Here is a 14,535-nt window from a genome sequence, read left to right as displayed (position 1 = left end):
GCATCCAAGAATACTTCTACTAGAAGTTCTGAGTCGATGCAAGCAGCTCATATCGTCGGTTTGGCTGTTGCAGTGCAGCAAGTGTCCAAGATGTTCCCGAATCAGAAACCGAGCTGGCAAGATTTGGAGAAATTCATCAATCAAAAAAACAACATAACAATGGCCACGTCGAAAGAAAATTTGGGGTTGCACGACCTTGTGGACACAATTATCATAAGGGCAATTAAGGGCGAGATAGTGGAAATTTGTGGAAGCAAGGATCATTTCAAGACTCATCCCAACTGGACAATTGACCAACAGCACGAGCGTTTTCTGCAGATCCGTAACTGGGTGGAGACACGTAAAAAGGAGCTGGTTCAACAGGAGAAGAGCGAGTATACTTCTGGATGCATCTCTTTCTGCACTGCGCTTCTTCAGTCGCTTAAACAAGTAGGCTAAGAAATGGTTGGATGAGGAAGAACCCAACTGCAGTTTACTGGCGTAAGACTAGCAACAACGAAGTAGGGGGTTAACCATAATACATTTTGTTTACCTGTTTTAATTTTACTTTCCCATAAATCCCACGTCGTTTTGAGTTGAAGCTAGCACTTTCAATACGTCGCGATCAAGTCGAATGAACAATTAATAACCTTAGCTACCCAAGACAGATGAAGGTGAGAGAGCCCCTAGACATAATACATCCGTGCCTGAACATGACATGGAGGTTACTTCTACTCAGCTAGTCAGTCACTAGTTTTTCGAAGTAGTATTTTGCTGCTTCGAATACGAAAAAGTATTTATACGATTTTGGTCACCTATGAGGCATTTTGAAAATCGCTTCGTTAGCAATCCATTTTCTTCTCAGATATATTAATTGCTTATATCCCTGAGCCTCTAACCTCCTGGTTTCCAATTTCCAGTTACACTATGGTGGCTACCATCTTCTCGTCCTGTATAAATGTAACATGTGGTGTCTAACCCTCCGTAATGTCTGTCAAGCCTTGCTTTGATCAAAACGGATATTACATGGATGATATTTAGACCTGATTTAACGCGACGCTTCACACACAGATCCTATTCAACAAAATCAAACCGAAATGGAGGCGAAGAGAGCTGCTGCGGTCTCCGAGTCGGAGCTGAACAAGGCGAGTAAGGAGCTGCACGCGACAAAAGGCGCTCGAGAGCACTCGGATTCTCTCGAGTACGATCCGCAGGTGGCTGAAAAGCTCAAGGCGCTCTACGAAAAACACGACGGCGACGTCAAAGCCATCTTCGAGGTGCGATTATTGTCGTTTTCGTTGTGATAACGACCACTAAAGAGATTTTATGTTATCAGGAACTGGACGAGAGTCCACGGAAAGCCCTGAAGCATCCACCAACATCGGCTACCGAGTTCGGCAAGAAATACGCCCAGGGTTTCTACACGATGGCTGAGGCCAAGTGATTAAGCCAGAAAGCTCATCAAAAGAGCAAGATTAATCAACCAAAAGGAGAATTTCACTTGTAAAGCTCTTTATGAGTTTAAATAAACATTCCTTGTGCCTATCCGAGAGTTATGGCAGTGTCTTCCGGCTTCACCTCATCTTTCGGATCTTCATCCTTTACCGCTGTCTCTTCAGGTATTACCGGTACTGCTTCAACAGAAGTTGGTGCAACAACTGCACCTTCAGGCTTTGAAGGGGAATGAGATGGCGTCTCTGGGTTTTCTGCAATCGTAAGAGCTCGTCTTGAAGCTGCCACGAGCTCAGCCACTGCCAGTCTGTACTTAGCGTTGGCTTCAATAGCGTACGTCTTGACGGGGGCCTGAATGGCTTCCCACGTCCGCATCGGATCTCCCGGGTTGCGATGATAACCATTGCTTACCGTCTCCTCCTTCCAGTACCGAACCAGCTCAGATGGACGACTGGAGTCGCGCTTAAAGCCCAGCTTCGCGTCCGGCCGGAATTTCGGACCCACGGACTTTCGGAACACATCGGTAAACTCCGGTAGTACTACTTCTGTCGGTACTGTTCGAGCTGACAACGGAACTTTGGGTAAGGTCTCAATTGGCTCAGCTGATGCTGGTTCCGGTGCCCACGCTGTCACTACCGAAGACTTCTGTACTAACGGCTCTGCTCCGTTCAACCCGTCTTCTTTGCCTGTGTGTAGAGTGAGTTCGCTTGTTGGAATGTCCGTGAGTACAATTTCTGCAGCAACTTTTGCCGATCCTCCAGTCGGAGGTTTCTGAGGCGAACTATTGGGTGAAGGCTCAGGTTTAACCACATTTTTCCTTCTTTTGAAGCACGAACAGCGACATCGACAGAACCGGAAGAGTGGTCGCAAACGACTCCATACTGCTAGTAGAATACGACCAACTGTGCTGCGTAGAACTGGTAGAAGCACTCGCACCCAAACAGCAGACAGGAGGATACCAAGTACCACCAGTAGGAACAGGATGAACATAAGCATCACGTTCACATGGAGAACCTTTACAATGAAGCCATTCTTTCCTAATGGATCGAACGTAGTGGCCTGTGCGACCAGTTTGTTGTACATCTCTTCAGTATCCGTTGCTCCGTCCGTACTAAGACCAAACAACTCAAAAACCCAGCCGAGTTTCAACGTCGGAGCCTTCAATAAATCCGTATTGCCATACATCCAAGAGGAAAAGGCCAAGTGAGCTACCAATGCCCACGGTAATAAACCCAGCACAGTTTCACCCAGAGCTTCATCGTACGCTGTTTTGACACTGTAAAGCCACAACAGCGACAATTTATCGATCCAGAATGTTGCGGTACAGGCTAAAGTTGCGATAAACAGTAGCACAGGGGAACCTCCACAGAAAACTAGCGTCACAAAGACCGAGTTCAGGATCATAGGATACCTCACAGCCAAGTCGAACGTTGGCCCAGCATACAGTTGGTCCATTTTCTCCTGTGTTCGCACGCTACGACGTGTTAGACAGCGCTTTAAGGGGCCAATTACACACAGTTGCAGCAACAGTATGCAATGCGGCATAATGGCATTGATCAGCATTGTCATCGTGACACCCATGCCCACAGTCGGGTACCAGTCTCGCTGGAAATCACTGTACTTGCCTCGAAAGAGCTCTCCAACGACAGGAACAGCGCTTAGTGACAGCGCCGCGTTCACTACAAGCACAATGATAGCGGTGTTGAGAAATTGAGCTGCAAACATTTTAAGAGCCACGGCTGACGCTTTAGCTGATTCGCTTGTATGTCGCTCGAAAGATGCAAAGCCTCGTAGTGTGGACTTGAGCACGATGTTTACAATAACCACGACGGCGGAAGCGATGACAATAAAAGCGTTTTTGGCGAGAAAATCGGTCAGGAAGCCACGACATGGTAGAAATGTGTTCCAGAGTTCCTGCGGTCCGTCAATTACTCCGAATTCCGCGATACTGGTCTGAAGTTGTGCAGTGCAGAGACAATAGAGAACATGACTAGCCAGATACGTCTCGCAGTCTGCGCCGGTTTCTTCGCGTACTGCGCCATTATAGCATGCAAGTGTGTTGCATTTTGTGCTCGATTTTTCAGAAACACACGGATCGGTACAACGATGTAATTCATTAACAGGAGACGTAGGTTTATCCACCGTGATATCGTTGATAATTCCATTCGAATACGCAACATGATAGCGAGTTTCTCCACTATCTCCAGGTGTGCATGTAGCGTTAGAGTCCCACTCGAGATCCCAAGATACTTTGGCGTCGAGAAAATCTGGACTAGCGTAGAAAATCTCTGGTAATGTGGATTCACAGAGTCCAGCAGGGGGTGCCTTATCCTTGAAAGTCTGTTGCGCTGACTGGGCTGCAGAAATGATAACCCCGGAGAGAAGGAGGAGTAAAAATGTCACGGAATTCGTAAAACCGCGACGAATCCGACGAGATCGCGCTGTCACCTCAAGGTTTTCCCACAAAATATTAGACGGTTCAGGAGCTGCGAGCACTGTAAGCGGATATTTACCGTCGCGGAAACGTAGTGATTTCGGCTGAAATTTATGTGGTATCCATTGGTCTGAGCGTCGGTAGTCTTGGATACAGCGACGACGTGATTCGAGGTTGTTAAAGACCACGAACGCGCACTCACAGGCGTTGAGATCGAAGGGTTTAGCGTCTGGAGCTTTCATTTTCTTCGGTTTGGTCTTTGGTTTGGTACCAGTTGTAGACGTATCGGGTGCCGCTGCAGCCTCAGCTTCTTGCTTCAGTTGATCCTGGAGTTGTTTATTTGCCTGTTTAAGAGCCTTGAGTTTGCTGGTTTTCTTGGTCATCGCAGCTAGAAGCCGTTCCAGCTTTTTCGTTGTGGCCTGGAGCAACAACTCGTCGGCCTTTTTGAAAGTTGATTTCGGCTTTTTCGGGTTCTTCTTGTCTGGAGGTGGCACCCAGTTTTGAAGTGCGAGCTCGGCCTGATCCTTCTCTTGAGCGAGAATACTAACCAGTGCTTGAGCTTCCGAAATCTTGCGGGTGAGCACTTCCATGGCCAGAAATGTTCGCAATAATCCGCCGGTAGGGTGAGCGATGCTCACCTCGGCAATCCAAGTACCCAAGTACATTTGATGTTCTTCTTGTTTGGCCAAAATAGCGTCGCGTGGAGTAACAGGAGGCCCTGTGAGTGGCCTGGGCTGACCAAACGTGCTAGGCCTGGCCAGACTAGTCGTGCTTGGTCTGGCCAACCCGGCCGTACTCAGTCTTGGCTGGCCAGTGCCGGGCCGCGCTAGACCGAGGTCATCCGGTCTCCAAAGATGCTCCAGATTGTTCACAACGTTGCAATTGGCTGCGCCTTTGGACAATGAGTGCTTGATTCGACGTGGCCGTCGTCCCCAGCAACATCCAAGCCATAACGGGTAGTAGGACTCCTCTTGAGTTGGGTCATAACGCGAGTTAAAGTGGTCTAACACCTCTCGAGCTGTAGCGTCAGGAGGTAAACCACGGACGAAAATCGCGTACTTGGCCGGCGTAAGATGTTCGTTCTGATGAGCGTCAATGGCACGTCTTGCATGACGACGGAACAGCAAGTAAACGATGAGGAAGACGAACGAGTAGATGGCATCGCTCGACGTCACGATCCAAGCCACAGTCTGCGGGTCCGTTGTAAACGGCGTACTGACGGTGGCCCCGGTACAGTCGATCTCCCCGATCGGTAGACATTGAGACGGATCGCTCGCGATATCCGGGTTCACGCCCTGGTTGCCTAGTGATGCGTACGCTAACTGCAGTGGATCTACCATCTTGGCCGTCACGCCGTCGCCGTAGTAGTTCACTATAATGGCTGGTAGAGATACAATCCCCATCGTAAAGAAAGCCCAGCTTAAGTACTTGATCAATAAGAAATACAGCTCCATTCCGATCCCTAACTCAGCGATGTCGTTCATATTGGCGTCGAATACAGATTTGTTGCCTGCAGCGAGACGATCGAGCTTGGCTGCAGCGGCGGCGCGCTTCGCCATGGCCTTGTAGTCTTTACTACTCAGTGAGGCAGCACGAGGTGATAGAGGTCTAGTCAATTCATCGAGTGTAGTATCGATACCAATAGTCAATACTGGAGTTACGTCTGGCTGTTCTTGTTGGCCATCATGAATTGTAGGCGGTCTGGGCGTTGTCTTCGTTGATCCAGGCGGTTGAGCCTCATTTCGAGCTGTCGGAGGCCTCGGAGTTGATTGCTTTGAACCTGAAATTTGGGAATTATCACGCGCAGTAGGTTGTCGAGGTGTTGACTGCTTTGAACCGGGAGTACTGAACGTCTCTGGCGCTATTGGAGCATTGGGTAGCGCTTGTAGCTTCACCGGTAGATGCGTAGTATTGCTCAGCAACCGCTGTTCATCGATCTGGATCGGTGGAGGGGTCTTGGGACGCTCGATTGCCCCAGTCTCGGGATCATCAGGCACGACAAGTGTGGGCAAGCCCTCCATCACCTCTGAATCCCCGGAAGGCGGGTGCGTTCTATTATAATGCTGGTATTCCGTTGGTTTCCTTGGGTGTGTGAAGAATGATTCTCCTCATTACTAATTTTGACGGTATCCAGTACTTTGAGTACTATTTTAGATGCCAAGTGCTTCGGAATCTTGGGACTAGGGAGCTGTTGGAAGTCCTCGTCCCGGCTCACTTGTGTTGATTCATATCACGTTTAAAGCCTAATGATTCAACAAGGATATTCAACGGAACTCACTTGGAAGATGAGGAAATTCCTAACTGTGAAAAACAGATAATGCTACCGGCTTATGTGCGTTGGGACGGGCTACTGCGTGACTACTTGAAGAACTCTAGGCTTCTTGGAAGAAAAAGACCGGTAAAGAGAAACGATCAGTACTAGTCGGATTAAAACGATCCCAACTCTACTGACTCTCATTCGGCAGCTAAACCTCGAAACCGTTGGCTTGTTACTCCCAATATACCAAGCTGGGTTCTCCATGTCTATAGACAATGCATCCGACCTGTGAGCTTACTTGTTGATGGCCCGCTAAGTGAACAAGGCGCACCAGTTAAGGCGATTCCAAGAGTCCACAAGAGCAACACAGATAACACAGATTTTACGACGGACAAGGCTTTTGCATCCTCGTCCCAGTCGGCATCGCACGCCGAGCGCACCGAGAGAGCTGGCATTTTAAAATTCCACGCCGTACCGATGATTTGGGCCCTACTGTGCATCTCCGCTTTGGCATTGTCGGCGGTGGGCACTGCACTGCTCGTCTTCAAGTTGTATCGCGACTGGGACGTCCGTGCTTCCAGCGTCCAGTGGCTCTTTGCCATCTTCTTCACGTACCAGTGCATCGGTGCAGCAGCAAGGTTAATCTACTTCGTCTGGCTCACAGTATACACAACGCAAACAGCAGATAAGAGCGACGACATCGGAGGAAAAGCTTTGGTCGCAACGGAGCTGTATCAACTAGGAACCAGCGCCGTCTTGAAGCTGGGGTACAGACAAAGTGACTGGGTTACCGCCGCCATTATCATCGGCGACACGACCCACTTCGGCATCGCTATTTGGTTATTTCTACTGGTTTACGAACTCTCAAAACTCGTCGCGGTCTCAATGGACAGAGGAGATCAACACGAGCGAGCCAAGATCCGTCTGTACGCTTGGGTCGGTCACTTATTCATTATGCTTTTCCTGGCTGCTGAGATAACTCTAGCTATCACTTTAAACGGCTACTCGCGCTACGCGTACATCATGATATTGAGCGTCTACGTTTTACAGATCATTGCGCTAGTTTACATGATCGCTACCGTGGTGGTTCTCAAAGCCAAAGGCCGTGATTACGAGAATGTACACGGAAGCTTTGTGGCTTCTCCACTGTACCGTCGACTCAAATGGATCATGATGATCTACGCGTTGTTCGTCTTCCAGTTCCACTTCTCATCTGTTGTCATGTACGCCGCTCCAAGCAAGACAATGCGAATCACAAGTTTCGCTGGAGTATCTTTCGTGCTGTATTATCTACGTGGATTTGCTCTTTCTATCGTCACTGGTTGCAGTCAACCATGCGTCGTACGAAGCGTACGCTGCTGTCTACCTGACGATATCAAGGCAAGATACATGCAACATCGAGACCGCGTCACGATTCCTGGTGACTCGGATATACCCTACATTAACCCAGTGTTCGTATTTACCGACATCGAGTCTTCAAGTGCGCTGTGGGGCATTGACGACGGTCGTGTGATGCAGGAAGCTACTCGAATTCACGATGATATTCTTCGAGGATTATTGGCTCCGTACCGCGGATACGAGATTACTACGGCCGGAGATTCCTTCCAACTAGCGTTCCATACAATCCAAGAGGCTGTCGAGTATTGTCTGGACGTCCAGCTGCACCTACTCAACGCGAAATGGCCAAAACATCTCGACGGACTGGTACCAGCAACCCGTAAAGTTCGGGCCAGCACTAGGATGATATTTCGTGGACTCCGGATACGTATGGGGGTCCATGACGCAGTGAGCTCGGAAGGACCGCTTGTCCGAGATGTGCATGCAGTTACCGGGAAGTTGACTTATACCGGAGCTTCAGAAGTTATTGCTAATGAGGTTGGAGACTTGGGGACTGGAGGACAGATCCTAGTCACCAAACGCATTGCCGAGTGGCTCGTAGAGAATCCAACGCAGCTTACGATCAAATTTGTGGTTGGACCTGTGGGTGAGTACGCCATCCCGAGGCTGCACACGACGGTGGAGCTTTTTCAAGTCGTGCCGAAGTCACTTGCAGCGAGGTTGGAGAACTTTTATCCCCAGCATATTGTAGATATCGAAGGAGAGGATTTGCGACTTGGAGATGAGATTCAGACGCCCTACATGCTCATCCAGACACCAATTGGAGACCGAAGTGCACTGTACGATATTAGTGAGGAACATTCTTGTTGAAAAAGATAATTTATTTAACTATTGATTGTAATGCAAAGACGACAGGGGAGGTGTGTGTGGTATCCCTGACTCAAATGCGTCGACTTGCGTTAACTGAACAATAACTTATCACTTATGCTGCTCGCCGGCGGACATCCTTGTACTCACTGTTAGCATAGTAGATGAGAATTATACTACCTTGAACGGTTAGTAGAAGTTGTCTCTCTCTGGTTCCGTCTCATTTCGAGTTTAATCGTCGCTTCCTTCCTTGTAGCGTCAAAAAGTCAGTCTTAGTCGAGTTTAGCACACTCTCCATTTTCACGTCCTTGGACATTCTTATGCGTTTTTCACGCTCATTAATCAGAGGTTGACTGAGCATCAATTTACAATGGCTCTTCGCATTGATCGTGTCGCGGACCAACGCTGCCATCGCTGTAGATAGTACACGTACGGGGTTAGTTATCTCAAGAAGCCGTTGAGCCACTTCAATGCACTTCTCCAGCCAGAAGAATGCTGCGGTGAGATCGAGTCCGGGGCGACGCCGTCAACTACTTCCACAAAGCTGAATTGCGTTTCTCTCTACCGTGCGAGATGCACAACTTTATTCTGATCATTAGGTGCAAACACTGCCACTGAGGGCCAAACGCCGTGCATACGTTCTGCGTCAAGGGCACCACGACAACCATCGCTACGAGTCGGAGCGGTTGATCATATATAGTTTTCGAGTCGCCGGTCGATAAGCTATCATAGAGCGTAATCGACGATAACGTTGGCTCATCGAGCTATTATGAACGAACTCTTTCCCTCTGAGAAACCATGCTTACTTTACAGGTACCGCGTAAACGTTGGAATCCCTGGAGTGTCACGGAACGAGGAATGGGATGGCCACAAGAAAGGTGAGGCGTCGCGATTCTCAAATTGAGAATGTATCCATACAACTAACGACAACATTTCATAGAGCTTTTCGAGCCGGCTTCCACTGGAAGGACGCACACCAGCGAGTGGAAGGCAGCGTGTCGTCCGGAGCGAAATTTGTCCTTACCACCTGCAAATCGCACTCGTATTGCCGTGTTGCAAAGTCGTACCGGCACCTGTAGGACACCGACCTTAACAAGTTTTTTGCGGGCATTGGAGTAGGCGTCGAAGGAACGGAGCCATAATTGCCGTTATCTGCTGGGCCTAACACGAACTGCCGGAAGCCACGACGATTTGGCTTCTACCGCGAACATCCAGCCGACATTGGCCGTGTCGATTAGCATCTTCAGGTCCTGTCCACATTTCCCAGAGCCAGGCCTGTTCACCTGTAGAAATGCGTATCGTAGCTCTCCGATAGCAGCATTTTTGTCAAGTCATGTACTTTCACAGGTATCTTCAAACAGCAAAAGTATCGGACGTAATGCAATCATAGCGATACACCTGATGATTCGCTTTCTTATCGGGTGTAATGCATTCGAGGGAATCCTTTGTGGACTTGGAAATCAGTACGTCAGTCTCCATTTCTCGGTCCAAGCAGCAAACGGTCTCCGGTAAAAGATTCCTGAGCCAGAATGACCTCGATGCGACTCCTAGCCATGCTCTTATTGCTGACTGTGACTGCAATTCAAGCGTTAAACCTCCGCAACGGCGATAGCTCCGTCCGAACCGTCTCCGGCACTGCTGGCAGTGGTGCTTCCGACACTTCCGAGCACAGTTCCGACAACGTCACACAGGACTCGCCTCCAGTCTCCAGCGTCTCGCAAGGATCAATCGAGAGCAAAAGCGCCGTCGTAGAGGAAGAGATCGACGGTGTCAGGGCGTGGGCGCAGTGCGGCGGACTGTATTACCTGGGCGAGACCAAGTGCCAGCAGCACACCTTCTGCAAGCAGCTGAGCGAGTTCATCTCGGTCTGCTTCCCGGAATCGAGGCCTACGGAAAAAGTCATTCGACTTGAGCTTTAGAAAGTCCATAGCGTAGCATAGCTAGTGGTGATATGAAGGTATGAAGTAACTATTCCTAATGTTATTGAAGGCAACGGCCTCGAGGAACGATGTTACGATGGAGTTCGGTCATATTTCCGAGCGGCTCGAAGCGTGCCGAATGCAGCTTCTTCGTCATTTTAGCGTGGTGGTCGCGGCTGTAGGCACTCAAGACTTAACCGCACAGAAGCAGCCCGACACTGGATCTTCCTAGACCGTGTGGATTCTCGAGTTTCGACTCCGACACCGCAGCCGGCAACCTGCATGTATCCACAATGGACAGTGACAGCGCGGCAGCATTTGCACCTAGCTTGACGGCGCTGCTTATCACCAACGGCGTCAAGATGCTCGACCAGTGCGACGGGATCTTTACCGAGTGCTACGACCCACAATTCGTCCGTTGCCAAACGTCACAACCGCCCAATGCCGATACATTTCGTCAAAACAACCCAGTTTCATTCAGCCATTTCAACGTTTAAACCACACTACTTGTTGAAAAGCATCTTACGAAAGTCCTCGTTGCTCTTCGGCGTCACTGCAGCAGACACATTCTTGGCCGTGTTATCCTGAGCTGCTAGCTTCCGACGTAGCGCACGTGGCATCAAACTCGTTGTCGATCCAGTAGACGGAAGAGCGAGTCGCGTAGACGGCTTGGCATGCGGCTGACTACCCACTTTACTGCTCGATTGCCGCTGTTTCTGCTTTTGCTTCTCCTGTTGCTCGAGAATGTGGGAAATCGAGAAACGAGAAGGCTTCATCGTCACTTGATCACCCAGTTTGGACTGTAACGCAGCAACATTCGCTAGACAGAAAGTAGCTTGAGAAGACTCCGCCACTTCCACCAGTCCATAGTTCTTCCGTTTACCATGCCGATCCTTCAATATCGACACACGAGTGACCACAACGAGCTCACCTGCTGCTTGCATCGACTGCTGTAGAGCCACTTGTAGCTGCTCTTCCGTCACCTGATCTTTAGATCCTTCGCGGTTCAAGTCGCCAATATACAGCGTCAATGGATCAGGCTTCCAGAAACCTTCACCGCCCGAGGGCTTAGACGGTGTAGACGCAGAGGTTGGAGGAGGTTTTGAACGCTCAACACGCAGTGGATGCCCATGGAGCAGGAATCCGTCTCGTTTAAGCCCCTCTTCAACACCGGCATCGTCCAAAAACTGCACGTACGCCATCCCACGCGACTTGACACGATCACCGCGAGTCTTGACGACAAGACGGACATCCTTTAAGGTCGGAATGTCCCTAAACAGCGCCTCGATATCTCCTTTACTCGCTTCTTTCGACACGTTACACATGAAGAGCGTGTGCTCATTCGTCAGACTCTCGTGGATTTTCTTCTTCTCTGCGGGTTTAGATACTTTCTCGGTAATACCCACGGCTTCGGTAGTCGTAGGCTTCGCACGTTTAGCTGGTTTCTGCGCGTTCTTCGACTGTTTACCGGTATCAGCCTTTCGTTTCTTAGCGTTCTTAACCTTCTCATCTCCAGTGGACACAATAACTTGAGCAGGAGTTTGAGACGTGCGGTGTTTCATATGATACCGTCGTGCACGCAGATAATTCGTCAAGTCTCCATTTTCACGCTCAAAGACAAGCCACGACTCAGCGAGGGTCAGTGGGTAGTCTTTAACACGTTTCAGTGCCTCGTCGAATACCATTGTGCGTATACTGCTCACTGAGAACGCATTCATCCGTCGAAGTGCTTCCAAATAGGCAATCCACGTCGCTGTCTGGTCTCCTAGTGATATGCTAAGTGTAGATTTCCACAGTTCAGTTACCTTGGAGACTTTCATGGCTAGTGCGGGTGTACGTCTTGGTGGTCCGTCTGGGGGCATCAGTGCCCAATAACACTTGGCTTGATATTCTGCTAGGCGCATCAGGCCCTCACGATAGTCGGGAAATGCCTTAGTCATGAACTCTTGACACTCTGCGAAGACTTTTCCTACCAATGTCTCCACTTGTTGTATAGTATCTTCGAGATCTTCCCCGTCAATACTGATAGAAGCATAGCGACGTACCGAGTCGCACCACGCGAGTAACACGTTTAACAAGTGATACTGATCCAACGGAGAGCTTGAACGTGTCAACAGTTCTCTTCGTACAAAATCCGAGACTTCCAGAGTCGAGCCCTGCTTCTCCATCTCAATAAGTAATTCCATCCAGACACTGGAATCGAACGGTACATTCCGTACAGCTCTTCGTGCGACTGTGAGCTTGTCGGCGGTGTTTGATTCAGCTTGGTCAGGCTCTATATATTCCAGATAGCTGGTCCAGAGTGTGGGGCTTAGACACATGACTGACACTGCGCGTTCATACAGACACACCACAAGCTGCTTCCGCTCTGTTTCACCCGACATCAACGGAGCTACACGGTGCTTAACAAAGTTCAGATACTGTAGCCATACCTGCTCTGGAGCGGCAGCGTCCTCTGTCCCTGGCGCTGCATTGATTCTCGTCTCGAATCCTCTCAGTTTCTTTATTAACGGGGCGAACAGTTTGGTCTGGCGAGTTGAGGCCTCTTCAAATGCTGCACCAGAAGCCTCATCCAGCGCGTTATAGGTGTCCCAAGCTCGAAATTCCGACATGACGAGGTCGTTCTGGTCTAGTGGCAACTGCATTTGGCTGCAAAATAGAGTTCGGATCGCTCTCTCCTTCTCTGCGTCTTGTGTTTGATCCATTTCGTCGTATTTTTCAGTCGTAAGGTCCCGACAGAGAGCCCAGATCTCGTGACCTCTAGCAAAGTGGGCCCCCAGTGTGTTCTGTGCCTTGTGCATCGCCATTTCCAGCTCTTTATCGTCTCCGTTATTCTTAATAAACCTCAGATACTGCAGTGTTAATGACATGGACCAATAGTCTCCCTGTGACAGCTCGAAAAGCCTCTTGATCTCCTCAATGTAGTCTCCTCTGGCACCTGAGTCACTGATCCACTGGACATACATGTCCTCTGTAAGGGGGAAGGCTTTCTGGAAGGCCTTATAGAGGTCTGCGCGTAGTGAATGGTAGGTTTTGAGCTTGTTTTCGAGCTCTGCGGCGTTCGGAATAGTCTCGGATGTTGGCCAATGCCACGTTACATGACCGATTGCAGCCGTATACTGGTCATACTGCACGTCCAGAGGGTTCAGTGTCTGTAGAATTGTATTAGCCACGTCTCGGCAGCATTGGAGTACATTGGTGGACGCTGTGGATGCTTCTAGGTCGGTAGGAGCAGGAGACGCGGCGGTTTTAGATTCAATCTCCTCGGCCTCGTCCAGCACTTCAACCTGGACACCGGGGACGGACAAGGCTGCGGATGGCAAGTCTGACACGTCCGCCATATCCTCATCGCTGGAGAAGCCCGAGGACGAGCTGTCGTCGCCGAGAGAAGCCGCGTCGCGAGCCATCTGTGGGTGGATACGATTCACCCTAGAAATTCCTAGAAGTGTGGTTTGTAGGTGGAATATTTATAGCTAAACCTATGGAAATTGGTCCGTCTTCCTACAAATGCACTACGCATACAATCAGCGACTGTTGCCGTAAGCTCACGTCGTCGTCAGACTCCTGCAGGATCAGCGGAGCTGGGCAAAATGCCCTCCAAAACCACACATCTGAGATCATGTGGCTGCCCTCTAATGGCGACCTCGTCAATCTTGGCAAGTACAGCTACCAAGTAGGTTACCGTGCTTCGAAAATGGAGATCTTCGGTGTGGCGGATCGAAACCGCTCTAGCGTCACGGACACTGCTGTAAAGACAGCTGGAGCCCCAGATATCGGTAGTTTGACACGCAGTTACTTAAAGCATTAGGTGACCTATCCTGATCACTCCAGTCACTAACGTTGAGAAAATGCCGAGTTGAGGCGATGTCCCAACGCATATGATGGAGCGGTGGCTGGGTTGAATGGAGATCAAGCTGTATGCAACGCTGGCTTACGCGCAGTGCTGCACGCGCATTATGCAATGCTGGGGCACGATGTCCGGTTTTTAGTCCAAAGTGGTACAAGCACAATCCACAATCCTACTGACCAAAAATTGTGCCCCTTCAAATTCTAAGCCCAAACGATGACTTGATTTCACTAAGAACTTCTTTCGTGGTCCACACAATAACCCAATTTGGTCCCACGTCGTGTAGGTACGTCAGACAGAACGACAAGACAGACGCCCAACCGCTCTGACTATCTGGTTGTGCGCCTCATCGGCCCATTTTCACTTCGGCCTCGCAACCGCAAGTACCCCACCCACGCACTCGATTCCTTTCGCTCTCTGTGCGTTCTTGTCAGATCGCGAC

General features: G+C 49.8%; 7 protein-coding genes across 7 annotated transcripts; 5 read left to right on the top strand and 2 right to left on the bottom strand.

Annotated features, from left to right (window-relative positions):
* Positions 1–36: 36 nt before the first annotated feature.
* Positions 37–438, top strand: PPTG_17176 (hypothetical protein; the record flags this gene model as incomplete). Its single annotated transcript, XM_008915052.1, has 1 exon — positions 37–438. The coding sequence occupies one exon, from the start codon at positions 37–39 to the stop codon at positions 436–438; it is 402 nt and encodes a 133-aa protein (XP_008913300.1).
* A 547-nt stretch (positions 439–985) lies between these two features.
* On the top strand, positions 986–1,545 carry PPTG_17175 (hypothetical protein). Its single transcript, XM_008915051.1, has 2 exons — positions 986–1,256; positions 1,316–1,545. The coding sequence occupies exons 1-2, from the start codon at positions 1,077–1,079 to the stop codon at positions 1,421–1,423; spliced, it is 288 nt and encodes a 95-aa protein (XP_008913299.1). The 5' UTR covers positions 986–1,076; the 3' UTR covers positions 1,424–1,545.
* PPTG_17174 (hypothetical protein) lies at positions 1,469–5,886 on the bottom strand (the record flags this gene model as incomplete). Its single annotated transcript, XM_008915050.1, has 1 exon — positions 1,469–5,886. One exon carries the CDS (start codon positions 5,884–5,886, stop codon positions 1,522–1,524), a length of 4,365 nt encoding a protein of 1,454 aa, XP_008913298.1. The 3' UTR covers positions 1,469–1,521.
* Positions 5,887–6,599: 713 nt separating this feature from the next.
* PPTG_17173 (hypothetical protein) lies at positions 6,600–8,330 on the top strand (the record flags this gene model as incomplete). Its single annotated transcript, XM_008915049.1, has 1 exon — positions 6,600–8,330. The coding sequence occupies one exon, from the start codon at positions 6,600–6,602 to the stop codon at positions 8,328–8,330; it is 1,731 nt and encodes a 576-aa protein (XP_008913297.1).
* Positions 8,331–9,145: 815 nt separating this feature from the next.
* On the top strand, positions 9,146–11,948 carry PPTG_17172 (hypothetical protein). Its single transcript, XM_008915048.1, has 2 exons — positions 9,146–9,205; positions 9,268–11,948. The coding sequence occupies exon 2, from the start codon at positions 9,857–9,859 to the stop codon at positions 10,244–10,246; it is 390 nt and encodes a 129-aa protein (XP_008913296.1). The 5' UTR covers positions 9,146–9,205; positions 9,268–9,856; the 3' UTR covers positions 10,247–11,948.
* On the bottom strand, positions 10,232–13,768 carry PPTG_17171 (hypothetical protein). The gene has a single exon (XM_008915047.1). The coding sequence runs from the start codon at positions 13,651–13,653 to the stop codon at positions 10,750–10,752; it is 2,904 nt and encodes a 967-aa protein (XP_008913295.1). The 5' UTR covers positions 13,654–13,768; the 3' UTR covers positions 10,232–10,749.
* Positions 13,769–13,865: 97 nt separating this feature from the next.
* Positions 13,866–14,054, top strand: PPTG_24085 (hypothetical protein; the record flags this gene model as incomplete). Its single annotated transcript, XM_008915046.1, has 1 exon — positions 13,866–14,054. One exon carries the CDS (start codon positions 13,866–13,868, stop codon positions 14,052–14,054), a length of 189 nt encoding a protein of 62 aa, XP_008913294.1.
* Positions 14,055–14,535: the final 481 nt, after the last annotated feature.

The sequence above is a fragment of the Phytophthora parasitica genome (assembly GCF_000247585.1).
Source record: "Phytophthora parasitica INRA-310 unplaced genomic scaffold supercont2.67, whole genome shotgun sequence".
Lineage (NCBI taxonomy): Eukaryota > Oomycota > Peronosporomycetes > Peronosporales > Peronosporaceae > Phytophthora > Phytophthora nicotianae.
Note: the sequence above shows the minus strand (reverse complement) of the source record. Positions and strands in the feature narration are given on the sequence as shown.

Bases quoted from the DNA above. Each gene is read 5' to 3' on its own strand.
- PPTG_17175 (XM_008915051.1), top strand. From the start codon at position 1,077: ATGGAGGCGAAGAGAGCTGCTGCGGTCTCCGAGTCGGAGCTGAACAAG. The intron at 1,257-1,315 runs GTGCGATTATTG...TTATGTTATCAG, and splicing joins ACGTCAAAGCCATCTTCGAG to GAACTGGACGAGAGTCCACG.
- PPTG_17171 (XM_008915047.1), bottom strand. From the start codon at position 13,653: ATGGCTCGCGACGCGGCTTCTCTCGGCGACGACAGCTCGTCCTCGGGC.
- PPTG_17172 (XM_008915048.1), top strand. From the start codon at position 9,857: ATGACCTCGATGCGACTCCTAGCCATGCTCTTATTGCTGACTGTGACT.